General features: G+C 44.1%; 1 protein-coding gene across 1 annotated transcript in view; it reads left to right on the forward strand.

Moving 5' to 3' along the window:
• Positions 1–1,314: 1,314 nt before the first annotated feature.
• Positions 1,315–25,352, forward strand: part of RAD23B (RAD23 homolog B, nucleotide excision repair protein) — a 32,426-nt gene continuing 8,388 nt past the window's right edge. The window contains exons 1-4 of the mRNA XM_070742400.1: positions 1,315–2,028; positions 7,540–7,621; positions 9,000–9,079; positions 24,264–24,541. Of these exons, the coding sequence (XP_070598501.1) occupies positions 1,963–2,028; positions 7,540–7,621; positions 9,000–9,079; positions 24,264–24,541 (506 nt within the window). The 5' untranslated portion in view covers positions 1,315–1,962. The remainder of the gene's footprint in view (positions 2,029–7,539; positions 7,622–8,999; positions 9,080–24,263; positions 24,542–25,352) is intronic.

A 25,352-nucleotide genomic window follows, 5' to 3' on the forward strand; every position in this document is an offset into this window, starting at 1 on the left:
TCGACTCTGGCTCTCAATCCTATTAGAAAAACCACAGCAGTTCTATAAATTCTATCACAGCAGTTTGTGTCCACCCCCCATTCCCATAACCAAATTCTACTTGTATCCCATCTTGGAATTTATATTACTAAAATATATCCTGCTTGTAATAATCACATAAGTTCTTTGAGAAGTCCAATTTTTCATTCCCATCATAAAGAACACATTAAATGATATAAAAGTCTTCCTTGAGTCCAACTTGATTTCCGGTGACTTCATGGCCATGGCCCTGTAGTTGTCTTGATAACAATTTATAAGTGACTTGCTATTTGCCTTGTAAGATCTCCCCCCTCCTTGCAATGGTATACAAATCTAATGTCTTCCTAGTGAGTGGCAAGCTTGTTTAGCTTTGAAATAAATAGCTAGCAAGAGTGGCATATTTATTTATTTATTATTTGGATTTATCTCTCGCCCAACTCCCCAAGGACTCAGGGTGGCTCACAGCCAAATGTACAAATATAGTCCACTACAGTGATGGGCTACCAAAATTTCTATTACCACACTGTGGGCGTGGCATATGCATTTTGTTTCAACATCATTCAGTGCAAATTGGGTGCTCTTGGGTGGAGCTCCAAATTTTGCTATCAGTACTGCGTTCCTGACCATACCCATAGGGGAGTCCATCACTAGTCCACTAGCTGAGGAAGAATATATTGTATATTTTATATATTTTAAGTACACCCATTTGTAAGTAATCTACAAATACGCTCAGAAACAATCGTTACCAAAAGGCAAAGTATACCTTTAGACTTTAAAAGTAAATACTTTTAACACACTTTAAGCCATTGCACTAATACATTGCAAAACCAAAAAAACTTCAGGGCTTTTAAAAAAAAATCCTGTTAATGAGTAAACTGATTTATCCTAACACTGGGTTGGGCACCAGAGTCCTGTCAAATACATCAAGCCACTGCAATCGCAAAGGTTTGCTTAACACAGACGAGCTCAGGGCGACTGCAAGAAGACGGGATGTAATTTGGAAACTGCCCAAAGGGGACGGGTCTATAAATTGAGCGGTCTCCCATAATTACACCCCCGCGTGAACGGCTTAAAAACTCCAGAGCGAGGGGGAAAAATTCTGCAGAGTAATCGTAGGCGCTTAAGAGTACGAAGCCACAGGACGGAGGGACCGCTCAAACGGGTACAAGGGCTGCAGTCCGAACGTCTCCCTCACAGAGCAGTTTTCCCCTCGCCATTGAGAGGACAGCAAAGCGCGTGAACTATAAAAGGGAGGGGTTTTTCCCTCCTCCTTTCAGGAAACATAACTCGGTGGTCACAATGCGAGTACGGTACTCAGTCCGCAAAAGCAAGAGAAAATGTTCTCCGGGTTTCAGGCGCTCCTTCCGACCGCTTTCCTCGCCTCACCGCCGGCCGACTTCCCGCTTCTCTTTCGCCGAGCCGCTTCAGCGCGGGGACCAACTTCCCTCAGTCGTTATTTTTTCCCCTCACCCACCCTCTTCAGCGCGTGCGCAGTCCCCCCCCCCGCACTGGGCGGACGGGAAAGAGCGGGCGGGTGTAGAGGCCGTATTTTCTCGCTCGCTCCTGCGCACTCTACACTTTTTTTCCACCAAGCCTTTCACCTGGGGCTTGGGCGGGAGGTCACGAGGCGATTGCGTCACCGCCGTCACGTCGCTCGGCGGGAGCAGCCGTTGCCTTTGGGGCCGTGAGCGGAGCGCGAGAAGTGGGGGAACGCCCCTTCGGCGCGCGAGAATACGGCATTCGCTCCGGATTGGCTCCTCCCCCGGCCCCTCCCCCTTTCTCTCACCGTAGCCTAAGCCTAGCTAGGCCGGAGAGCAGTGAGAGGATCCCGGGGGGGTGGGGGGGAAAGAAACTGTCGCTGCCGCCACCCAGTCTTGAGGCAGCTGCAGGGCGGGGGGGTTAGGTTCCGCCGGGACCTAGAGGCCAGCTGCCGCCGCCGCCGCCATGCAAATCACTCTGAAGACCCTGCAGCAGCAAACATTCAAAATAGACATCGACTGCGACGAGACGGTACGTACGGCCTGAGGGGAAAAGAGGGGCGAGAGGTCGGGTTGGAGATCGTCGTGCGGGTGTATGTGTGCGGGTGAAGGGGCCGATTGGAAGGCCCGCATTGGGAAAGACGGGGATCCCCAGGCCCATTTTCCGCAGCGAGGTAGGAAGTTCTGCCTCGAAAAGTTGGGGCCTGTCAGCCAATGAGACGGTGTGAGAGAGACCCTTGGAATCGTGGAGGGCCTCACACAGAAAAGAATCGTGGGGCTCTGAGGAGAGAAAAGGAACAAGCGGGCACGTCCGCCGCACAGGCCTCTCCGGGCGACCCGAGGCTTGCGGCTTCCTCTTTGGCGCCAGGCATTGGCGCAGCTTTGGAGGCGTCCTTTGGCGAAAAGAGAGGGGTCTCCTCGCCTGCTCTCCCTCCCCTCGGTGGGAAGTGACGTTTAAACTCAACGTTCGCCACCATTTCCCCCTCCCCCTCTCTTGTCGCCCCCCACTGCACCGCGTGGTGCAGAATGAGCCGATTTGTAAAGTGGGGAGTTGGCCGAGTGGCGTCGTGGAATGGGACTCTCTCAATGCCGTGACTCTGCGTTATTTCGGGGAGGGCGGGGGTGCAAAATGCGCGTGGGACCGCGCGCGCGTTCTCTCTTTTTCTCCTCTCCCCCCCCCCCCCGGCGAGGTATGTTGGCAAATAGGCCGCGTTGCGGGACTAGGTGGGCCAAGGAGGTAGGCCTGATTTCGCTCCTAAAAGGTGAAAGAGGTTGTCTTTAGTCGGACAGGCAAAGGACACCGCACATCGGAATAACGTAGGTAAAACTAGTGTGCGTTGGAGGTAAAAACTGCTGATTTATGCTGCCTAAGCACATTCTTGCTGAGATCTGGAAGAAATAAAGCGTCTTTAATACAGTTAGTCCTCCACTTGCAATGGCTGGTTTAGTGAGCTATCCCCATGATGTTTGTTTATTTGTTTATTTATTTGTCAAAACTTGTACAAGATAAGTATGGTATGAACATAAACAAAAACAAGTAGGTATAGGTAAATTTGGAGAGTAGGACAGGGCCGGTAGGCACAGACCTCTTAGGAATGGTCGACTGTATTCTAAGGTTAAAGTTTTTGGGGTTTGGGGAAGAAACCACAAATCAGATTCCATGCATTGATCACTCTGTTGCTGAAGTCATATTTTCTGTAATCAAGTTATGTTCCTTCATCTCATACCGAACTCCTGAGCGAGATAATAGCAAATATCTTTCAGTTTTATGAGTATTGCCAGCTTTAGCCCTCTTATTCTGGCATTGTTCAAGGGGAGCCGGAGAATATGCTTAACAATAGTTCATTTAGTGACCATTTAAAGTTATAGTGACACTGAAAAAAGTGAGTCACCACCGTTTTTAACACTTATGACCTTCACAGCATCCTTCTGACCCATCTGTGTGATCAAAATTCAGAGGCTTGGCAGCTGGTTCCTGTTTTATGACAGTTGCTATGTCCCAATGTCATGTCATCCACCTTTTGCGACCTTCTGACAAGCAAAGTTAATGGGGAAGCCAAATTCATTTAACAACGGGTTGCTAATTGATTAACTGCAGTCAGCGATTAACATCTGTGTCAAGAAAAGTCATAAAATTGGGCAAAAAAATCACTTAATAAATCTCATACTTAACAGAAATTTTGGGGGTACCATTGTGGTTATAAGTTAAAGACTATCTGTATTAGATACACTAAATGGGGCATTTGGAGGTAAAGCTTATTGGCATATCTGAGTAGCAGAGGGTAATTTCTTAGCATCATATAGGGCCTGGTTACTTAAGGGACTGCCTGTTTCCCATAACATCTGCTTTCTGATTTGATATTGCAAGGTTGATGCACTCCAGTTTTCTTTGATTAAACAATCTCATCTCTCAGGACCCTGGAAGCGTTCTTTATCTGTTGCGGTGCCTGCCCTTTGGAGCAAAGTTCCCCCTGAGAACCAGATGGTCCCTACTCTGCTGTTGTTTAAAAGTGCTGTGAAGACCTGGCTCTTCACTCATGTCTTCAAGGAGAGAGAATGAGACCAATTGCTTCATTGTGCCTGTTCTTTTATTGTTATTTTTTTGCTTCTGTCATTATTTTTATATTTTATGATTTGATTTCGTTTTATTGTGAGTCAAAAATCAGACAGCCTAGAAATTTTAAAAAATATAGCTTTGATGCATATTATTATTATGTAGCTCTCCTGCACTTTGGATTTCAACTACTTCTGGTGCTAACAAGTTATTCAAAGTTTTTTGTGTTATATTTAACCACAAAAGCATGGTTTAATATGTTATTTATTTTACATTGCATGTTTATCATCAATAGCTGGAGTTTGGCAGATAAAGATGCTTTAATTTACTACTGCATTTAGTTTATGTTTAATTATAGACTTGTTCACATATTTGTATTGAGGTCTGAGCAAGGACAAGTTTGTTTAAAATGCTGGAGTTGTGTATAAACACCTTCATTAAAAACTTAAGAAAGATGTTTACACACAAACACCCATATCCACATATCTCCTCTCTTCTTGGGATTCTCTTCCAAGAATGATATTTGAAATTCTAGCAAATGTCAGCAAGAAAGTTCATTTTGCAAAATGTTGCACAAATTGCAAAATTATGTTGCAGTTAGTAGGATTTCAATTAGATCCAGGAGATTGAATTTCAGCAAAGCTGTCAAAATGTTAATGTGTTATTCACCTCATATCTATGCGCAGTATTCAGAGAGAATATCTGTTGTTTTTTGTTTATTTAAAATGTTTTGAAATATAGACCATATATGCAATTTTAGCTTTGGTAGCAGCAAAACTTAAAAACCTTTCTGGTTTACCTCTATAATCAGAAATATAGATTAGTGGATCAATTTTCTTTAAAGTTACATATATATTTTTCTGCCACAATGAATGTATGAAATGTTACTCCGAGAATTAGTAATTTGCCGGAGCCACTCATTAAATCTCATGAAACTGAATCTTCTAAATCCTGATTTCATATTCAGTGTTAATGTTAGCAAATATATCCTGAATAGTGGGTCAAGTACTAAAGTTGTATTTTTAATGCTTCATGCCAGGTTTAATAGAATATTGTGATCTATTAATTAAAAGCTTCTGTTATGAAGCATGGCCCTGTACAATTTTCCCAGTATTGTTTAACAGATTAAAAATAATTTTCCACTAATAACTATGTGACTTAATTACTTGGGGAGATGGTTTAAATTGTATTGGAACAAATACAGTATTGTCATCTATGAATGTTTTCCTTGTTGAGAGTCCTTTGTTTTCCTTATAAATTGAAATTTGTGTCTGGGGATACATTTTTATTAATAGTTCATTCTGAAATTTGAGGCAAAACTTTATTCTACAGAACCCATTGTGTGGTTCAAGGTAAATTACTGCCTTTAAAATACTGTACTCAATAGTTCTATTGATCCATTTTCAAATATGCATAAAATGTAAAATTAAAAAAATAAACAATTTATCAAGTTCCTGTCTTAATTTCAAGTACATCATTTGTAATAACATTGCTAATTAAAAAGGTAATTTTTTTTGTTAATTTGAATTCCTGGGGATTTTATGCCTATTTCTTTGAAAGGGTACATAAATGTTGATTTGTAGGTTTTTTAATTTTTTTTAAAGGTAACTTGCACACCTGGTATTTCCAGGATGCCTTCAAGTAGTAGTAGTAGTAGTAGCAGCAGCAGTAAGTAGTAGTACATCACCCATGTTTGATATAGTAGTCTAAGTCAAGAAGAAAGGAAATAAAAAACCTGGTCAGTTCTCATCTGGCAGCATGAGAGCACTGTTAAAACTTGTTCTGTTTTGATTTTGTGTGTCAACCTGCTGCAGGCTGATTGTAAATTTTGAGGTCTGTAATAGATAGATTTAAATATAATTATTAAAGTTATAATACAGGTAGTTTTTACCTATGACCAACCACTTGGCACCTGTTCAAAGTTACAGTGAACCTCTCCAAAGCTACTTAACAATGCAATTTTGAAATTTCAATGGCAGCCCTCCTATGGTTTCATAATTTATGGCCATTTCCAGCAGCCTGTAGTCATCTGACTACAATCTATGTGTTTTTGTCAGAAATTGGTGTTTGCTTCTAGGTTTGCAGCACAAAAATGGTGGTTGGGTATGGTTGGTTCACGTAATTGAATTTTAAACTTAAGATCCTTATTTGTTTTAATGTTTTAGTGCATTTTAATTGAATATAAGTGAGCTAGAGTTATCTCCCGCGTGATAGGTGGCATAGAAGTTTAATAAATAAAATAAACAATGACTGCTGCATTCTGTAATGACCACTATTTTTGAATAATGACTGCTATATTCATTTAATGACAGCTTCAACAAAAGATATAAAATAGGATGCAGTCACGTCATAATCTTTTTAATGATCACCTCGATTTACAACCATAGTTCCAGGTTCAATTATGGTTATGTGTCAAGGACTATTCTTATTTCTTACCTTCCCTATCTCCAGTTAAATCATTTGTTTATTGATGGAAATTCATATAGATTAATTTATTGTTTTAGAGGGTCTTGGTATTACAAAGTTTGAGAACTCCTTGGGTTCCATAGAATATTAATAAGAGTTAAGTGTTGAAGCTACTTATAAAATATTTCTATTTGGATTTTATTCCAGCAATATAGAATTGAAGAGTTTGGTGTCCTAACAGAACAAAACTCAACTTTTTTTTTTGTAGTACTGTGATAGAAAATAATGGCAAACTGAATCAGTATCTTTGTTTGGACTTGGAAAAATGAAGGAATTGTAACTGGGATATTTGGAGACAAATACATGCAGCTTTCTGAAAATTCCTTTATGTCAGGAATTTTCAGGTTGAAAGGATTACTTAGTGATCCACTGTTGCTCAAGGGGACAGCTGTGTGGTTCCTTTAATGTCCTTTTCAAGGAGCTGGAACGAATGAGAAGACCTCACCCCACCATGTAGTGGCACTTGGGTCCCAAATGTAGGCTTGCTCACTTTCAGTCCAGCTTCCTAACCACGCGAGCCATCACACTCTTCTTTCTGGGATCATATAATTCTTTTCTCAATTGAGGTTATATGGTGACTAGGGTCCTCTGCAAAATTCCTCCAACACTGGGATGACCCCTGAAGGGAGTGTGAGGTAAGGGGCAAGGGGTATGTCGAGGGAGGAGCAGCAGGTGCATGTGAAAGACACCCAGAGGTGCCTCTGCCTTTCTGAGGTGCAGTAATGTGGGGGGCTTCACCAAGATTACCAATCTTTAAGAATTAAGTGATGTGTGTGTTACAGTATTCTCAAAGGCAACTTTTTTTTGCTTACTGTATATGGATTTGAAGTTGGAAAACTTTGTTTCTGATGCTTAATTTTATCTTGTATAGTATAGTCACATAGGTTACAATTGGTTTATTGTTAAGCTAACACAAAATACAGTATATCAAGTGTTTGCTGGCATTTTGAACATAAACACATTTCTTATCCTAATGATTTATGTGAAACCTACCAAACTTTTAACTAAAAATATTTATTGTAGGTGAAAGCATTGAAAGAGAAGATTGAGTTAGAAAAGGGCAAAGATGCTTTTCCAGTAGCTGGCCAAAAATTAATATATGCAGGTAATGTAATTATGACATTTTTATGGGGATGGTTGGAGAAGCAATATGTAATTAATGATGTGAAATTTGATGTGAAATTTAATCCTATTTTCTTTTGATTACATAGAATGGATTGATTAACATTAGGTAACTTACATTTTATTTTAGCCATAATAATTATCTTCCATTTTTCAATTTTTGTGAGCCACAGTAGTGCAGTGTGTTAGAGTACAGTACTGCAGACTACTTCTGCCTGCAATTTGGCAGTTCAGATCTCACCAGGCTCAAGGTTGACTTAGGCTTCCATCCTTCTGAGGTTGGTAAATTGAGGACCCAGATTGCTGGGGGCAATATGCTGACTCTGTAAACCACTTAGAGAGGGCTGTAAAGTGATATATAAATCTAAGTACTATTGCTATTTGTAACAAAAATACTTTTTCCACTAAACATAAAACAGCTGAGCAGCTGGCATGTATTCTCCCAAAGAGCACAATGAAAAAATATCTTTCACAAATAATTACCAATTCTTAGTAAAATATATATACTATATTCAGTCCTATAATTCCTATAAATAAAGCCCTGTATGTCCCCCCCCAAAACCCTCCCCCCAATGGTGCTCTCATCCCTCCTCTATTGAGCCTGAACTGCCCCTTTGAGAATCAGAATCAAGCACGTGCGTTTTGAATATTTCATTAGGAAAATAATGTGGGAATAAGCTGTGTTAAATTGTAATTGATGGTAAGAGTTTTTTTAACCTATTCCAGCAGTTGCAGTTGTTTTACCCCTTGAAGTTGGGATGTTTCCCTTTGAATTTTGTTTGGACCAATTTGTTTATTTTTCATAAAACTTGTGGAAAAATGCATCTTTCTTAAAATGTGAAATAAAAATTAACAAATTGCTGGCCACATACAGGGAGATGCTCTGTGCCTATAATAGGTTAGGCAGGCTACATCTGTATATTTGTCTTCAAAAACACTAAATTTGTATCCAAAATTATCCTAGCTGATAAGTCACATGTACAAAGAGGCACAGCATGAAGTTGGAGTAATTGTCCAATAACAGTAATTTCTCTAGTACTGTACAAATAATATAATCTGGGAAAATATTTTTAATTAATATATAATAATAGGAATTGAAGATTGAAGTTGCTCTGACTGTACTTGTAAAGGGGAAGGTTATGAAAAATATAGGAGGGACCATTAACGAATGCTGGCTTGAATTTTGCAAAATAAAAAGGACATTAATCTAACAATAATGAAATGGTTAATCAGATTTAAATAATTGATGCTATTTGATTCCACCTGTAGATTTCTACATAGAATGAGTAACTCATTACATTAACGGGAAGATATTTAATGTTAAAGCTGACATTATATAAACTATCTTTTTAATTTTCCAGGTAAAATACTTAATGATGATACTGCTCTTAATGAATACAAAATTGATGAAAAGAATTTTGTGGTGGTTATGGTAACAAAAGTAAGTTATTGTTTATATTTTTATTTGAAGATACTGTTTTGCTGTTAACATTGTTTTTCTGGAGATATACTTGATTAATAAAGAATCATGATACAGTCTGTTTTATACTACTAAATGTCTTGCAGTAGTGAAAGTTTGTGAACTTTTTGTTCTTTTTATATATTATGACCTATGGTATAGGTAGTCCTCAACTTAAAACAGTTCATTTAGTGACCGTTCAAAGTTACAACAGCACTAAAAAATGATTTATGAGTGTTTTTCACAGTTGCAACCTTTACAGCATTCCCAAATCATGTGATCAGAATTCATATGCTTGGAATTTGGCTCATATTTATGATTGTTGCTGTGCCCCAAGATCATGTGATTAACTTCTGACAAGCAAAGTCAATGGGGAAACCAGATTAACTTGCAAAGTTAACTAATTTATCAACTGCAGTGATTCACTTAACAACAGTGGCAATAAAGGATGTAAAATGGGGCAAAATTCATTTAACAAATGTCTCACTTAACAGAAATTTTGGGTTCTATTGTCGTAAGTCAAGGACTACCTATATCATATCTTCATAGAAATTTTAGTTATCTAAACAACCAACACAAAAAACTATTTTTGTCTCATGTCTTTATTGAATACATTGAGCTAATATCTACTCTTGATACAGACAGATCATATCCTAATGACTGGGGTGCACTGATACTCCACAAAGTGATTGGATCTATTTAAATAATCCACTCTGGATTCTGATGGAGTCCAGTTGGTTTTCACAACTTGTATTTGGATTTTCCCAGAAATCTGAAGGGAGAGCTGTTGGGAACTTGGTCCTCTTCTGCAATAAGAATGCAGTGAGAGCTCTTGACAAGATTGCCCTCAGTGGCCTCTCCCTATATGTCAGTTCTATGCTCCTTGGTTTACTGAGGAATTGCAGGAGCTGAAGCATCAGAAGAAGAAGGAAATGTGTGGGCTGAACACACAAAGTAAATTTAATTGGACACATACATATCTGAGCTTGGGGTTATATTATATTATATTATGAAGGCAAGGATGTCAAAATGGAGAAATGTCTCAATTTTTATTGTGCCACCCAGCAGCATTTTTTAAATTGACCAAGATGGATTTTAAAAGGTCCATTGGATGATCATTGAGATGTGTTAGCAAACATTTAGGGGAACAATTTTAATATCTAGAATCTCTAATTTGTACTCTCCAAGCAGAAATTAGCTGCCCAATTCAGCCATTCAACTCTATTGAGTTGCTGTGCTATCAGCCCCCTCTACTACAAAGATCTTACAGGAGAAGGGCAATATGGCAGGGTGAGAGCTGTGAACCATAAACGTGAAGCTTTTTCTGTGTCCCAGCATAACAGATATAGTGCCCTTGCTGACCTTAATAGGGACTCTAAAGCGACAGGTCAAAGTAGTTGTGATAATAAATAAACAGGAGATTATGGTAGGAGATGAAGAACTTACTTCGGAAAGGGGAAAGTGTGAATCAGGTATTACACATCAGTCACACCAGAGCAGTAAGTTATCCATAAAGAGAAGCCACCTTCTGGTTGGCGATTCAATTGTAAGGAGATATGGAGGTTGTGCCAGCAGAGACAATAGGCATATTCCTAAGGTAGTCAAGAATACCAGTAAGGACTGTGATGTTGATGTTATTATATATTTTGACACAAATGATCTGTCCCCCAAAATGTACTTTTTCTGCAGAATGACTTCCAGAACTTGGGCTATAAACTTAGTAGTATAGGTTGTAGGCTTATCTTTTCAGAGTTTTTACTAGTTTATAAGGAACAAAAAGCCAGCGTGTAGTGGACTTTAATGTGTGTCTAAAGGAGTGGTATAAAAGGGAAGGTTTTGGTTTTATTAGTAATCATGTATGCAGCTGATCCAATGAAAAACTATACAAAAGAGATGGTTTGCATCTATCAGAGAAAGGGACTGAGTTACTTTGTATTAAATTCACAGATTTCCTGGATGAACATTTAAACTGAACAATTAATTGATACAGAGCATTTCTGTCCCCAACAATCTAAAATTAATAGGATTATCAGTGCATGCAACATAGATAAGGGTGCGGGTAAGATTATCAGCCCTGCTGTCAAGCAAAACCAAGCATTTAATAGTGCCCAGAGCATGTGCACTAATCAAACAGGTGGCAAGAAAATAAAGACAGAGAGGCACAACACAGGTTATATAGACAGTAAACATAGCTCAATCAAAATGGACTCAAGTGTCTACACCAATGCAGAGTATGAGGAATAAACAGGGTGAATTAGAAATTAAAGTAAATGAGGGAAGATATGATATTGAACTAGATATTTATTTTTTATGATTATATTTGGTTTATTGCTTTTGTAAGTCACTGAGATTTGTTTTTGACCTCAAATTACTTGCAACTAAACATTCACTACCTTTGTTGGAAAAATATATATGAAGTTTTAGATTTGGTGACCAATGTTACCTTTTTAATATTTCTTGAACCTTTTCATCAATAGGCAATACAGTGATCCCCCGCTCGTTGCGAGGGTTCCGTTCCAGGACCCCCCGCAACGAGCGGGTTTTCGCGAAGTAGCGCTGCGGAAGTAAAAACACCATCTGCGCATGTGCAGATGGTGTTTTTACTCCCACAGCGCTAGCGAGGAGCCGAAGATTGGGGGCGGCGCGGCTGTTTGCCGCCGGCATGGAGGGCTTCCTAGCAGCCCCCCAAACCCGGGTTGGGGGTCCGGGGGGCGCTGGCTCTCGCCGCTTTCGAGCTGAATCCGGGAGCGAATTCGCTCCTGGATTCAGCTCGAAAGCGGCGAGAACGAACGGCAAGGAACCGCTTTTCCACGCCGTTCATTCTCGCCACTTTCGAGCTGAATCCGGGAGCGAATTCGCTCCCGGATTCAGCTCGAAAGCGGCGAGAACGAACGGCAAGGAACCGCTTTTCCACGCCGTTCATTCTCGCCACTTTCGAGCTGAATCCGGGAGCGAATTCGCTCCCGGATTCAGCTCGAAAGCGGCGAGAACGAACGGCAAGGAACCGCTTTTCCACGCCGTTCATTCTCGCCACTTTCGAGCTGAATCCGGGAGCGAATTCGCTCCCGGATTCAGCTCGAAAGCGGCGAGAACGAACGGCAAGGAACCGCTTTTCCACGCCGTTCATTCTCGCCGCTTTCGAGCTGAATCCGGGAGCGAATTCGCTCCCGGATTCAGCTCGAAAGCGGCGAGAACGAATGGCAAGGAACCGCTTTTCCACGCCGTTCATTCTCGCCACTTTCGAGCTGAATCCGGGAGCGAATTCGCTCCCGGATTCAGCTCGAAAGCGGCAAGAACGAACGGCAAGGAACCGCTTTTCCACGCCGTTCATTCTCGCCGCATTCGAGCTGAATCCGGGAGCGAATTCGCTCCCGGATTCAGCTCGAAAGCGGCGAGAACGAACGGCAAGGAACCGCTTTTCCACGCCGTTCATTCTCGCCGCTTTCGAGCTGAATCTTGGAGCGAATTCGCTCCCGGATTCAGCTCGAAAGCGGCGAAAACGAACGGCAAGGAACCGCTTTTCCACGCCGTTCATTCTCGCCGCTTTCGAGCTGAATCCGGGAGCGAATTCGCTCCCGGATTCAGCTCGAAAGCGGCGAGAATGAACGGCGTGGGCGGGCGAAGGGCGGGCGGCAGCGAGGAGTTTGCGTGGGCGGTGGGGAAACTCCTCGCTGACGCCAGCAAGAGGGGGAAGACTCAGGGAAGCCGCCCAGCAGCTGATCTCCGGGTTGCCATCTACGCATGCGTGCCCGTGGGTACGCATGCGTAGATGGTATTTTGACTTCCGGGTTGAAAAATAGCGAAGTACCCTGTTCGCAATGGTTGGGGACGCAATAAACGGGGGATCACTGTACTGGCTTGGAGGGATTTGGGTCCATTTGCAGAATTCTCTGAACTTATTGATACTTTTGAGGTGTCTTACATTAGCAGCTCACTTGATATCATCTGAGAACATTTTAGTTTGGTGTTGATGTTAGGGATTGGTTATACCAAAACATGAAATTTCTTTGGCTTCAGCTGTGTTATAATTTACTGATGCATTTAGGATCATTGTGCTGCATGATCCATATTTATTTCCTTTAGACTGATGGACATACATCTAACATTCTCCTGTAGAATATGTTGGTATAATTTAGAATTCATTATTCCTTGATTATTGAAAATTGTTCAAATTCTGAAGTCACAGAGCAGCTCCAAACCGTGACATTTCTGCTTCTGTGCTTTATTATAAATGTGAATGTTCATGAAATGAAATTATTTTATTGCAGTGTTCTGCTTTTTAATATACAGTGTTCCCTCGATTTTCGCGGGTTCAAACTTCGCGAAAAGTCTATACCACGGTTTTTCAAAAATATTAATTAAAAAATACTTCATGGGTTTTTTCCCTATACCACGGGTTTTCCTGTCCGATGACGTCATATGTCATTGCCAAACTTTTGTTTGCCTTTAATAAATATATTTTTTTAATAAACTTTAATAAATAAACAGGGTGAGTAATAATCTAAATGGTTGCTAAGGGAATGGGAAATTGCAATTTAGGGGTCTAAAGTGTTAAGGGAAGGCTTGTGATACTGTTCATAGCCAAAAATAGTGTATTTACTTCCACATCTCTACTTCGTGGAAATTCGACTTTCGAGGGCGGTCTCGGAACGCATCCCCCGCGAAAATCGAGGGAACACTGTATAACATTTCCCACTAGTGCCAGAAGTTCCACTTCATTTGATTCACTTTCACTTGATAAGCTACAGTTAGATCATCAGGGTTTTTTTTGGACACCTTGGTGTTGTGCTTCCCGAAGAAGTATCCTGTCATTTCTTGGAGATCTTTGTTCCATTCTGGAATACTGCATATAATAAGTACAGTAATACCTCGTCTTACGAACCTAATTGGTTCCCGGGGGAGGTTCTTAAGACGAAAAGTTTGTAAGACGAAACATTGTTTCCCATAGGAAACAATGTAAAATTAATTAATCCGTGCAACGAAAAAAACCCCTGCACAAACACGACGACGCCCGGCTGTCACCTTTTGAAACAGTCGGGGGGCTTCTCAGCGTCCTCCTGAACCCGAACGCCAAACCCGAACTTCCGGGTTCGGCGTTCGGGAGGCCGCCGAGAAGCCCCCCGGCTGTTTTAAAAGGTGACAGCCGGGCAGCGGGGCTTCTTGGCATCCCGAACGCCGAACCCGGAAGTTCAGCAAAAGTTCGGGTTCGGGAGGCCGCTGAGAAGCCCCGCCGCCCGTCTGTCACCTTTTAAAACAGCCGGGGGGCTTCTCGGCGGCCTCCCGAACGCTGAACCCGGAAGTTCGGGTTTGGCGTTCGGGTTCAGAAGGACGCTGAGAAACCCCCTGGCTGTTTCAAAAAGCGACAGCTGGGCGGCGGGGCTTCGCGGCGGCGGCGGGTTCGTAAGAAGGAAAAAGTTCGTAAGAAGATGCTGCTTTTTACCCTCTAAAGGAACCTGAAAATGTGAGTGCATCTTATACTACTAATGTAGCTTTTTTGAAGCTTTTTTTTTCAGCCCTAACAAGGCACTAACGATCTTCCCCAGGTCTTCTGGGCTTGCAGGCTTTTTTCATTGGTATTCCTTCCAAAGAAGGGTTTTTGCAGCCTTACATCTTTGCAGACTTTTTTCATTGCTACTCTCTCCAAAAAAGGTTTTTTTCAGCCCTAACCAGGAGATAAAATAATGTGCTGCAGTTGACTAGACTAAGGATGCTAGCCAGATAAATACCTGGTAGGAAGATTTCCCCTCCCCCCCCATTCTCCGTACTGAAGGAGCGGGTCCAGCAGTCACATGGGTTGCTCATGTCCAATCCGGTGGAACTGAGCCTAGTATTAAAAAAGCTTGCCGGATCCGCCCCTTCCCCAGAATTCGCTCAGTTCGCATATCCTGCGGTTGTATTGTGATAGCTCGTTCAACATTCTAACACCTTCCCTTCGATCTTTCCTTCAAAAAGTAGTAAGATTTATTGTCTTTATTTAATTACTTGCACTAATTGCGCCAGCCGTTTAAAAGAAAAAAAGTAAAAAAGCGGCTCGGCTTTTTTCCTTGGGAGAAGTTGCGGTTTCGTTTTCCCCCGGCGGTTTTGCCGGTTACGATTCCTGCGGCCGCTTGTGGATTCTTCTAATCCTTTGGCCTGGAGGTCCTGGTGCAAGTATTTATCCATTGAATTATTGCTTATTTATTGTATACTAAAATATTTAAGGGCTTATAAAATACCTCCTGCGGAGTGAGACGCCTTCTAGTCTCCTGGACTTAGTCGATCGCTTTTCCCTTAAAGAAATTCTACGGAGCGATCTTTTCGGCGCGAAGGCCTTCGCGCCCTTTTTTAAAAATCTAGGCCTCTCGTGTTGGCCTTCTGCCAGCCGCGTAGGCCTCAGTCCACCGCGTGGATCCGGGAGCGGGCCTTGGGGGTCCCAGGCTAAATTCTCCACCGGCTAAGCCTCCAACCAGAGTGCCTTGGTTTACTTAATTACAAAGTTTAGGGAGGCTGGCCCCGCTGGATTTGGGGGCACGAACTCTGGGTTTGCCCAGATTGTCCTCACGTTTCAGCAGCTTCGAGGCCTCGAAGCAGGATCCATTCCTCTTGGGAAGTCCTTGAAATCTTCTCCTTATAATTCAGTTATTGGCTCAGCCTTGTCTTCTGTTAATTGTCAGACTATGGCTACTTTTCCCAAGAGAGGCACAACTAAAGGTCCCAGAGAGGCCAGGCCTACAGGCGATGAGATTACTAGTATCCCCCAGGCCTCTTCCTCCTCTTCTCCAGGGGCCCGCCCCTCGACCAAGGTCACCAGGGCCGAGAAGAGAAGGGACCTAGCCCTACAAAAAATCCATGACAAATCAGCAAAACGTTTGAAAGTGCAGGCCCAAGTAATCAGTAGTCAAGACCCACCAGAGGCCTCTAGTCTGCCTCCTTCTGGGGTCCCTGTGTTATCTCTGGATGAGCCAAACCTAGACAGACCCCAACCTAACCTATGGGGCATAGGTCCAGAGGAACCAGATATTATTGAAGATTCCCCCCAGCCAGGATCCTCCCAGGCCTTTAGGGATTCTTCTGCCATTTCTGCTGATATTTCCAGTTTACCTCCTGAGTTCCAATCTATTTTTGCTGTGTTGTCCAAAGCCATTGATGCCAAACTCTCCTCCATCAATGAGCTTCCTTTACCTCTCCCTCCTTCTCGTTCCTCCCGCCCCTTGGGTTCTTCCCCAGCGGTCAGAGCTCCTATTCAGGATGATTCAGAATCCTCCCAGGATGAATATGAGGATGTAGAGGAGGATGAAGACCCTTTTCAGGGCTTATCAGAGGATGAGGAATCCCAAATAAAAGTCCCTCCTCCAATTACTATTTTTCCTTCTCAACTATTCAAATCTCTCCTCCTCAAAGCTAGAATTTCTACGGGATTAGCGGCCCAGGAGAAACAAGCCTCCACTTCCACTGATCCCCCGGAGGAGAATTTACCTTACTTCACAGAGGAACAGGAGGATAACGAGGTAATTCCTATGCCTAAATTGTTTAAAGATGCCTTACTCAAACAGTGGGATTTTCCAGCCTCTGGCCTTAATCCCTCCACCAAGGACAGAAAGTTGTATAAACTTTCCTCTTCCTATGAAGAGCTTCTATCCTTTCCCAAACCAGATGAACCTGTCAAGATTCTTCACTCGGCAGCGGCTGTGCCAGGCGAGGCGGAGGAAGTCCTCCGACCAGAGGACAAGCGCATCGAGCAAATGCTCAAAAGAGGATTCACCGCTGATTCCTGGGCCATTAAAAGTTCGGCAGCGGCCTCCTTCTTCTCCAGAGCCATGCTGCTGTGGCTTCGCCAACTTCAACAGCACATTCCTCCCGATGACTTGAGAGGTCAACAAGACTTCAACAAGGTCTTTGCAGCTGCCCAGTACGTGGCTGATGCCACCTTGCAATCTACTAGATTTTCTGCTAAGTCAATTGCAGCCTCTACAACGGCAAGAAGACTCCTATGGATTCGCCCTTGGCAAGCGGGAGTTCGCCAAAAGTGGCAGTTATCCCAGGGCCCCTTAAAGCGCGACCTTCTCTTCGGTGATCTTCTCGATCCTCTCCTCACGGAGACCACGGACAAGAAGAAGGTTTTGGGTCCAACCACCAAAAAGGTTACCAAAACGCAGTCCTTTCGTCGCCCAGGGCGCCAGCAAGATCAAGCGGCTTCCTATCAGAGATCTCCAGGTCAGTATTCCCCCCGCTTTCGTTCCCAAGGTAGGAACTCCAGGGGTAGAGGGTTTCGTTTCCAAAGGGGAGCTTCCTCTAACAGGGCTTCAAAAAAACCTAGATGGTAATCTTACCTCCATTCCCATAGGGGGTCGCCTAGCTCATTTCGCCTCAAATTGGCGTCTCACCTCCAAGGACCCTTGGGTCATTGACACTGTTCAAACAGGCCTTCTTTTAGAATTTATTTCTCCTCCCCCAAAACGTTTTATTTCCTGCCCTTCTCCCAGGTCATCCTCAGATTGTAACCGTATGGAGGAGGCCATTTCTCATCTTTTGTCCATCAGGGCCATTCAACCGGTCCCTTCTAGTCAGAAGGGCCTAGGTTTTTACTCCATCCTATTTATGGTTCCAAAGTCCTCCGGAGGTTGGAGAGCCATTTTGGATTTAAAGAAACTAAACCTATTCATCAAATATAGGAAGTTTAAGATGCACTCCTTGTCTTCTATTTTGGCCGCCATTCACTCGGGAGATTTCATGGTCTCCCTAGACCTCACTGAAGCTTACCTTCACATTCCTATAGCCAAATGCCACAGAAAATATTTACGTTTTTCCTTTCAAGGCAGGCATTTCCAGTATAGGGCGATGCCATTTGGCCTTTCCTCGGCCCCTCGGGTCTTTACAAAGCTCTTGGGGTCCCTGGCGGCCTATATCCGGGCGTCTCCCATCCACATTTTATGTTATCTTGATGATATTTTAATTCATGGGAACTCCCTAGAGAGAGTGAAAACAGACCTTTCTGTCACCATGTCAGTCCTTCAGGACCATGGATTTTCCATCAACTTTGATAAAAGTCACCTCCAACCATCCACTTCCATTTCTCACCTGGGATCCATTATTGATTCAAAATCCTCCCAGGTTTTTCTCTCTCCCGAGAGAAAACTCAGTATAGTGGAGTTAATTTCTAACATTTTATCTAATCCTTCAGTATCCATAGTTACTCTATCTTCCCTTTTGGGGAAGATGGTGTCATGCATAGGCATCATTCCCTGGGCTCGCCTTCATGCTAGGGAACTCCAGTGGCTACTGTTGCCTTTTCAGAGATCGGGGCACAGCAACTCAAATCGACGCATTGTCATCCCACTGAGTGTTCGCAGATCCTTCAAGTGGTGGAAGTCTCCGGCCATGGACAGAGGATCCCCGTTCAGGTGCCCGGATCAATTTGTCATCACCACAGATGCCAGTCTATCGGGATGGGGCGCCCACGCCCAGGGGATGATAGCCCAGGGCACGTGGTCCCCGGAGGAAGCTTCCAGGCCAATCAATTGGCTAGAATTAAGAGCCGTTTCCCTGGCTCTGAAGCATTTCTCTCCTCGCATTCCCAACCGGCACGTTCTCATTCTCACCGACAACATTGCCACAAAAAGCCATATCTGCAGACAGGGGGGCACGAGATCCAAGGCTCTCATGAGGGAGGCCCTCAAGTTGGGCCTTTGGGCGGAAAAACATCTCCAGTCGCTCCTAGCCGATCACATCTCGGGGAGCCTCAACGTCCAGGCGGATTGGCTATCCCGAGCAACGATAGACCCAGGAGAGTGGAACCTCCATCAAGACCTGTTCCATCAAATCACCCTCAGATTCGGCCTACCAGTCCTGGATCTCTTCGCGACCAATGCGAACGCCCAACTCCCTCGCTTCTATGCCAGATTTCCATCCCCGGGAGCGGAAGCAATCAATGCCCTCCGGAGTCCATGGCCTCCAGGCCTACTCTACGCATTTCCTCCAATTCCAATCCTCCCGGACGTGATTCACAAGGTCCTCACCGAGAGGGCCCGAGTAATCTTAATCGCCCCTCATTGGCCCCGCCGGCCCTGGTTCGCGGATCTCCAACAGCTGTCCGTCCAGGACCCTTGGCGACTCCCCGTTTCGGGGGATATGCTGCGGCAGGGGGCCTCTTTCCATCCAGACCCGGAGTGGTTCCACCTCACCGCCTGGCTGTTATCAGGAGAGATTTAGAACTGCGTGGTCATGACCCCGATTCAGTGGAGGTCATCCTAAAGGCCAGGAGGGGCTCGACCAATCGAATCTACGACCACACGTGGTCCAAGTTTCACCAGTGGTGTCTACAGGAAGGTCTCTCCCCTCTGTGCATCCCCATACACAGAATTATTTCCTTCCTTATGCAAGGCTTCCATAAAGGACTCTCCACCAGCACCCTCCGGCGTCATCTGGCAGCCATTTCATCTGTCCTAGGGGGTCCCCGCAGACAGCCTCTCCGATCCTTCCCTGAAGTTCAGGAATTCCTCAAGGGCATAGCCAACCTCAGACCTTCCAAGGTCCACAGGTATCCATCCTGGGATTTGCCACGGGTTCTCCATTCCCTCACGCAGGCACCATACGAACCCCTAAAATCGGCATCCCTCAGGTACCTATCCTTTAAGGTAGCCTTCCTGGTGGCTATTACCTCTGCCCGGCGCATTTCGGAGCTGGCTGCCCTCTCAATCAGGCAGGACCTTTGTCAATTTCATCAGGACAAGGTAGTCTTGCGACTGGACCCTACCTTCTTACCCAAGGTCAGTTCCATGTTCCACAGATCTCAGGATATTGTCCTACCTTCCTTCTGCCTCCAACGAGACCATCCCTTGGCAATTAGATGGCACACCCTCGATCTCACCAGAGCGCTGAGAATATATATCCAACGCACAGGACCCTTTCGGAGGTCAGAAGCACTTTTTGTAGCCTATCATCCCAGAGTCATGGGGGCCAAAGTGTCTTCAACAGTAATAGGCCGTTGGATCAGAGGGACTATATCTAAGGCCTATGAGTCGGCCTCCCTCTCAGTTCCAAGGAACATCACTGCGCATTCCACCAGGAGCGCAGCCACCTCGGCCGCTTGGGCGACTCAAGCCCCGTTGGAGGAGGTCTGCAAAGCAGCCACTTGGGCCTCGCCAAATTCCTTCATCAGGCACTACAAAATTGATTCTTACGCTTCAGCGGACGCTGCCTTCGGCAGAAGGGTACTCCAATCCGTTATCTCACACGATAGCAAGCTAATCCCTCCCTAGGGACCATCTATTGGGTATGTCCCATGTGACTGCTGGACCCGCTCCTTCAGTACGGAGAATAGGCGTTGATTGCTTACCTGAACGCCTCTTCTCGTACGGTGAGCGGGTACAGCAGTCACTTCCCGCCCTTGTATGTGTCTTCTTTACCTTTCTATATCTTTCTTCCTCTAACAATGAGAGTTGAACACTACAGAGCTTCACAACTGAGCCTAGTCTATGGATTCGCGAATTCTGGGGAAGGGGCGGATCCGGCAAGCTTTTTTAATACTAGGCTCAGTTCCACCGGATTGGACATGAGCAACCCATGTGACTGCTGTACCCGCTCACCGTACGAGAAGAGGCGTTCAGGTAAGCAATCAACGCCTATTTTCCTCCCCCAAAACTAAGGTGCATCTTATGCTCTGAAAAATACTGTTACTTCTATGAGGAGTAAAAACTGGATGGCAAGACGGTGGCATCTCCACTTGTATACACTCTGCCTAATGATCATGGATTGTTAAAGGCCATTTTTTGGGGTCCTTCCCAGCCTCCCAAATATCAACAAGCGTTTTCACTGAAATCTGCTGATAACTTGTTGTTGTTGTTGGACTGTGTTTCTGTTCCATAAATCCCTGTTACGATGTGTAGATTTCAGTGGTGGCAGCCAGAGTATGTGTTCTGTAATAGGTAAAAAAAACCTTTAACTCACACCTAATGGTCTTCATCTGGTTCAACTTACCCCCATTAGAAAGATGGTTCATGAGGATTTTAAACAGAGCTAGTGTGTACCATGCTTTCATTAAAGACATGAATCAATAACGTGTTCCCTAGTCACTTCATGGCCACTTTGCTGGAGTGCAAAGCTGAAAATGGCGATCTCACTTCCTTCTTCCATCAGTCTATCCCACTGCAGGGCTGCCAACAGTAGCTCACCCAATCCAATTCTGCTTTCCTGCCCCGCCCTACTCATCTAAACCAGTCCCTCCCCCCATGCTCATCAACCCCGTCAGCCCTGTACACGCATTCCATGGTTTCTGCATAAATCATCCCCAAGGAAAGGAGAACAGCAGGAAAATGGGGGAGCAGATTTTCCTGGCGATCCTTTTTTCCTTGGGGATGCAGAAACCATGGAGTGTTTGTGTGTGCAGGAAACCCCAAGGAAAAGAGGGTCCCTGAACACTGAAAAGAGCTCCTACTGTACCAAGTGAGCAACAACACCTGAATCAAACGAAAGTGCTGTGAGTTCAGGCACCCTTCCCGCTTGATGCCAATGTTATTCAGATTGCATGCTGGCATGTTTTGGAAGGAAGAAGGCATAGCTCTGTTGCCTGTGCTGGGGTTTGCATGGCTGCTGTGAGATGCTGCAGGATTTAGTTTTATCTCCCATCTAAAATATGCAGGGAAGGCAGAAGCAGAGGGAGATCTGATCAAACTTCTCTCTGTGTGTTTGTGCGTCTGTGTGTGCTTGCGTCCATGTGTGAGAGGTCTAATCTAACCTTGGAGAGCAGGTGGAGGCTGGGGCATGGCAAGAACTTAGGCTAGTGATGGCGAACCTATGGCACATGGAGCCATATTTGCTGGCACGCGAGCCACTGCCCTAGCTCTGCTGCAGTGTGCATGTGTGCCAGCCAGCTGATTTTTGGATCATACAGAGGCTCTGGAAGGACATTTTTGGTTTCCAGAGAGCCTCCGAGGGGATGGGAGAGGGCGTTTTTACCCTCCACCGGCTCCAGGGAAGCCTTTGCAGCCTGAGGAGGGCGAAACATGGTCTATCGGGACCACCAGAAGTTGAGAAACATACCCTTTCTGGCCTCCAAAGGGCCTCAAGGGAGGCAGGGGAAGCTGTTTTCGCCCTCCCCTGGCATTGAATTATGGGTGTGGGCGCTCATGCTAGCACGTGTGGAATAAATGACTTAGGCCATTGCTGCTGACAAGTAAGGCTGTTCTTGAAGGGAGCGTGAGGCGCCTGGGGCCTCCTGCTTTGCAGGCTCAATTAAAAAATGGGAAGGGGGTTGTCTCTTATCCTGTCCTCAGTCTAGGGTGAGAGGAAGGAAAATTCCCCGTCCTCATTTTCAAACTGTTCGCAAAAATACCCCGTTCCGAGCTTTCAATGTTTCAATCCCGGAATATGCTGGAATCTCTTTTCCTGGTGATGCTCTATCCGAAGCCTTCAGCTTTGCAATCCTGGGATGATGATGATGATGATGATAATAATAATAATTTATTAGGTTTGTATGCCGTCCCTCTCCGCAGACTCGGGGCGAATGTGCATCTCTGCATAGCTCCCAAGAAAAGGACTTTGTGGGTGTGTAGGTGTGTGGGGGAGAGAGAGATAGAGATTTCTAACATCCCACCCCACCTCTCCCAAGGCAGCCACATCCCTCCACTAATCTGCTTTCCATCTCCATTCTCACTGCCACATGCAGAGGAAGAAAAGTAGTCTGTTGGACTACAATAAAAAAAGACCTTTTAACTTCCATGAGACTTTATTTTATTTTTATTTTGGGTGAGAAGTTGGAAGGTCTGAATTTCTTGTATGTTTTTTAACAATAGTTGCATAGACTTTTCTTGTCCTGCAGATGTAGCAGAGAACTGAGCTGGAAAGGAGATTAGTGAAGGGATGTGATAGCTTTGGGTGGGTGGGTAGAGGTGTGTGTGAGAGGGAGGGAGGGAGGAGACACCAGCCATGGATAACACCTTGAGGTTGGATCAGTGCGGTCTCTCTCCCTCCCTCTCTCCTCTCTCTCACAGACACACACAGTCTTTCCCCCCCCCCCCAAGGCAGCCACAATACAAGGTTTTGGGGGGCAGGGAGAAGGCGGGAAAAAGTAAGATAACCCAAATTAGTGCTCACACTGCCCATCCTCCCTCATACACATGTGATGAATGGCAGGATCCAAGGGAAGGATTCAAGGGAGGTCACATGCAGATTAAAGCTGCAAAAAAGCCATGCTTCTTGGAGCCGCCTGCAGGAGCACACAGCAGACCAGATGTTTTGCGGAAGCAGGTGGGCACTCCTGCTGCTTTTGCAGCCACAATTGCCAAGTTTCTTGGAGACAGCAGCAGGAATGCACTCACAGATCAGCTATTTCACAGGCCAAGGTGCTGCTAACAATGTTAAGCAAGAAGGTACAAGGGACCAAGTCGCTCCTCCCCTTGCCTCCTACTGCTACATTGGGGGGAGGGAAAGTAAGACACCCCCCAAAACAAGACCTAGCCATTTTTTCTGGCGTCAAAAGAAAATAAGACTCAGTCTTATTTTGGGGAAAACACGGTAAATATCTATGTATGTATGTGGTTTGTTTAGATCACACACTAGATCAGGGGTAGAGAAAGTTGGCTCTTCTATGACATGTGGACTTCAACTCCCAGGATTCCAGAGCTAGCATGATTGGCTCAAGAATTCTGGGAGTTGAAGTCCACAAGTCATAGAAGAGCCAACTTTGCCTACCCCTGATCTAGAACATGGTAATGCAATATTAGAAATATTTCTAAATGTTTTCTTCCCATGCTAAGTAATATCACTAATATTTGTATTGTGACGTGCATTATTCATCTTTAGATGTGCTTGCCCAATTCTCTTATTGAGTTTATGGAAATCATAATAAGCTGCATATGGATTTATTTTTTCAAATGGTAAAGCAACCGATTAAAAGCTTATTGTGGCTGCTTTGAGATTTCAGGGCATGTACATACTATACAAGAATTTAGGAAGGCCTTGGAAGAACTATGCTGGGCCTTCAATCTGCTATGTCTGATTTACAGCTTTGAGGAGCATTTTCAGAGGGATCGTTGACACATTGAATTATGAGTACAGACTATTTCTATTGGAGAAAGTGCATGTGAGAAGTTGTGCATCATTTACATGAGACAATTTAAACTAGGAAAGAGGGAACTTTTAGATGAATTTAAAGATATAATTTAGGAATTTTCCTTCTTCACCTTTGTAGCCCAAAGCAGCAGCCGCTCCATCTCCATCTCCATCTCCGACTACAACACAGCAGTCAAATGATACTACCACTACTGTTACTTCTACAACACCTGCTGCTGTGCCGAAACTAGTCCCTACTCCTACTCCTGCTCCTGCACAAGTTTCAGTACCTGCACCCACCCCTTCAACACCAGTTGCAGCATGTGAATCTGCACCTGTAAGTGCTACTGTAGAAGAAAAACCCGCAGATAAACCAATAGAAATGCCAGCAGCCAGCAGCCCAACATCTACAGAAAGGTATTGTAAAACATTGGAAATCAGAATTTTGCTTCTCATTCAATTCAGACTAAATGCAGTGGATATTAAAAACTGTCTGCAACCAAAAGCGAACTTTATTTTTAGGCTTCTTAACACGGTCAATATCTGAGTTCATATTGAAAGCAATGTAGCATACAGATGTTTTTTTTTCCATTCTGTATGCTACAGAAAAATGTAAAAACATATTTTTATATTCTGTATTATTTTAAAGCTTTTGTGGTGTAAAGTTTTAGCTGTTGAAGCCACATTGTACACTTGTTGATTCTTGCTTGCTTTTAAATTAGGTAGAGATTTATTATTAAGAGACTTCAACTTTTAGTTGCTAGGGTAGAAACAGCATTATAATTGTTTATGTATTAGACTTGTAAATGGTCTTAATTGCTGCCAACCTGCCGTCCATTGAGGACCTGTATACTGCACGAGTCAAAAAGAAGGCTATGAAAATATTTACAGACACTTCACATCCTGGACACAAACTTCCTGAACTCCTACCCTCAAAACGATGCTATAGAACACTGCACACCAGAACAACTAGACACAAGAACATGTTCCCCTAACGACAAATAATTCCCTCAACACTGTCAAACTATCTACTAAGTCTGCAGTACTATTAATCTTCTCATTGTTCCCATCACCCATCTCCTCCCACAAATAAATGTATGATTGTAACTTTGAACTTATCTTTTCTTTTATGTACACTGAGAGCATATGCACCAAGACAATTCCTTGTGTCCAATCACAATTAAGTCAATAAAATTCTATTCCATTCTATTCTATTTTATTCTATTCT

This window comes from Erythrolamprus reginae, chromosome 2 (assembly GCF_031021105.1).
Source record: "Erythrolamprus reginae isolate rEryReg1 chromosome 2, rEryReg1.hap1, whole genome shotgun sequence".
In the NCBI taxonomy this organism is placed as follows: Eukaryota; Metazoa; Chordata; class Lepidosauria; order Squamata; family Dipsadidae; genus Erythrolamprus; species Erythrolamprus reginae.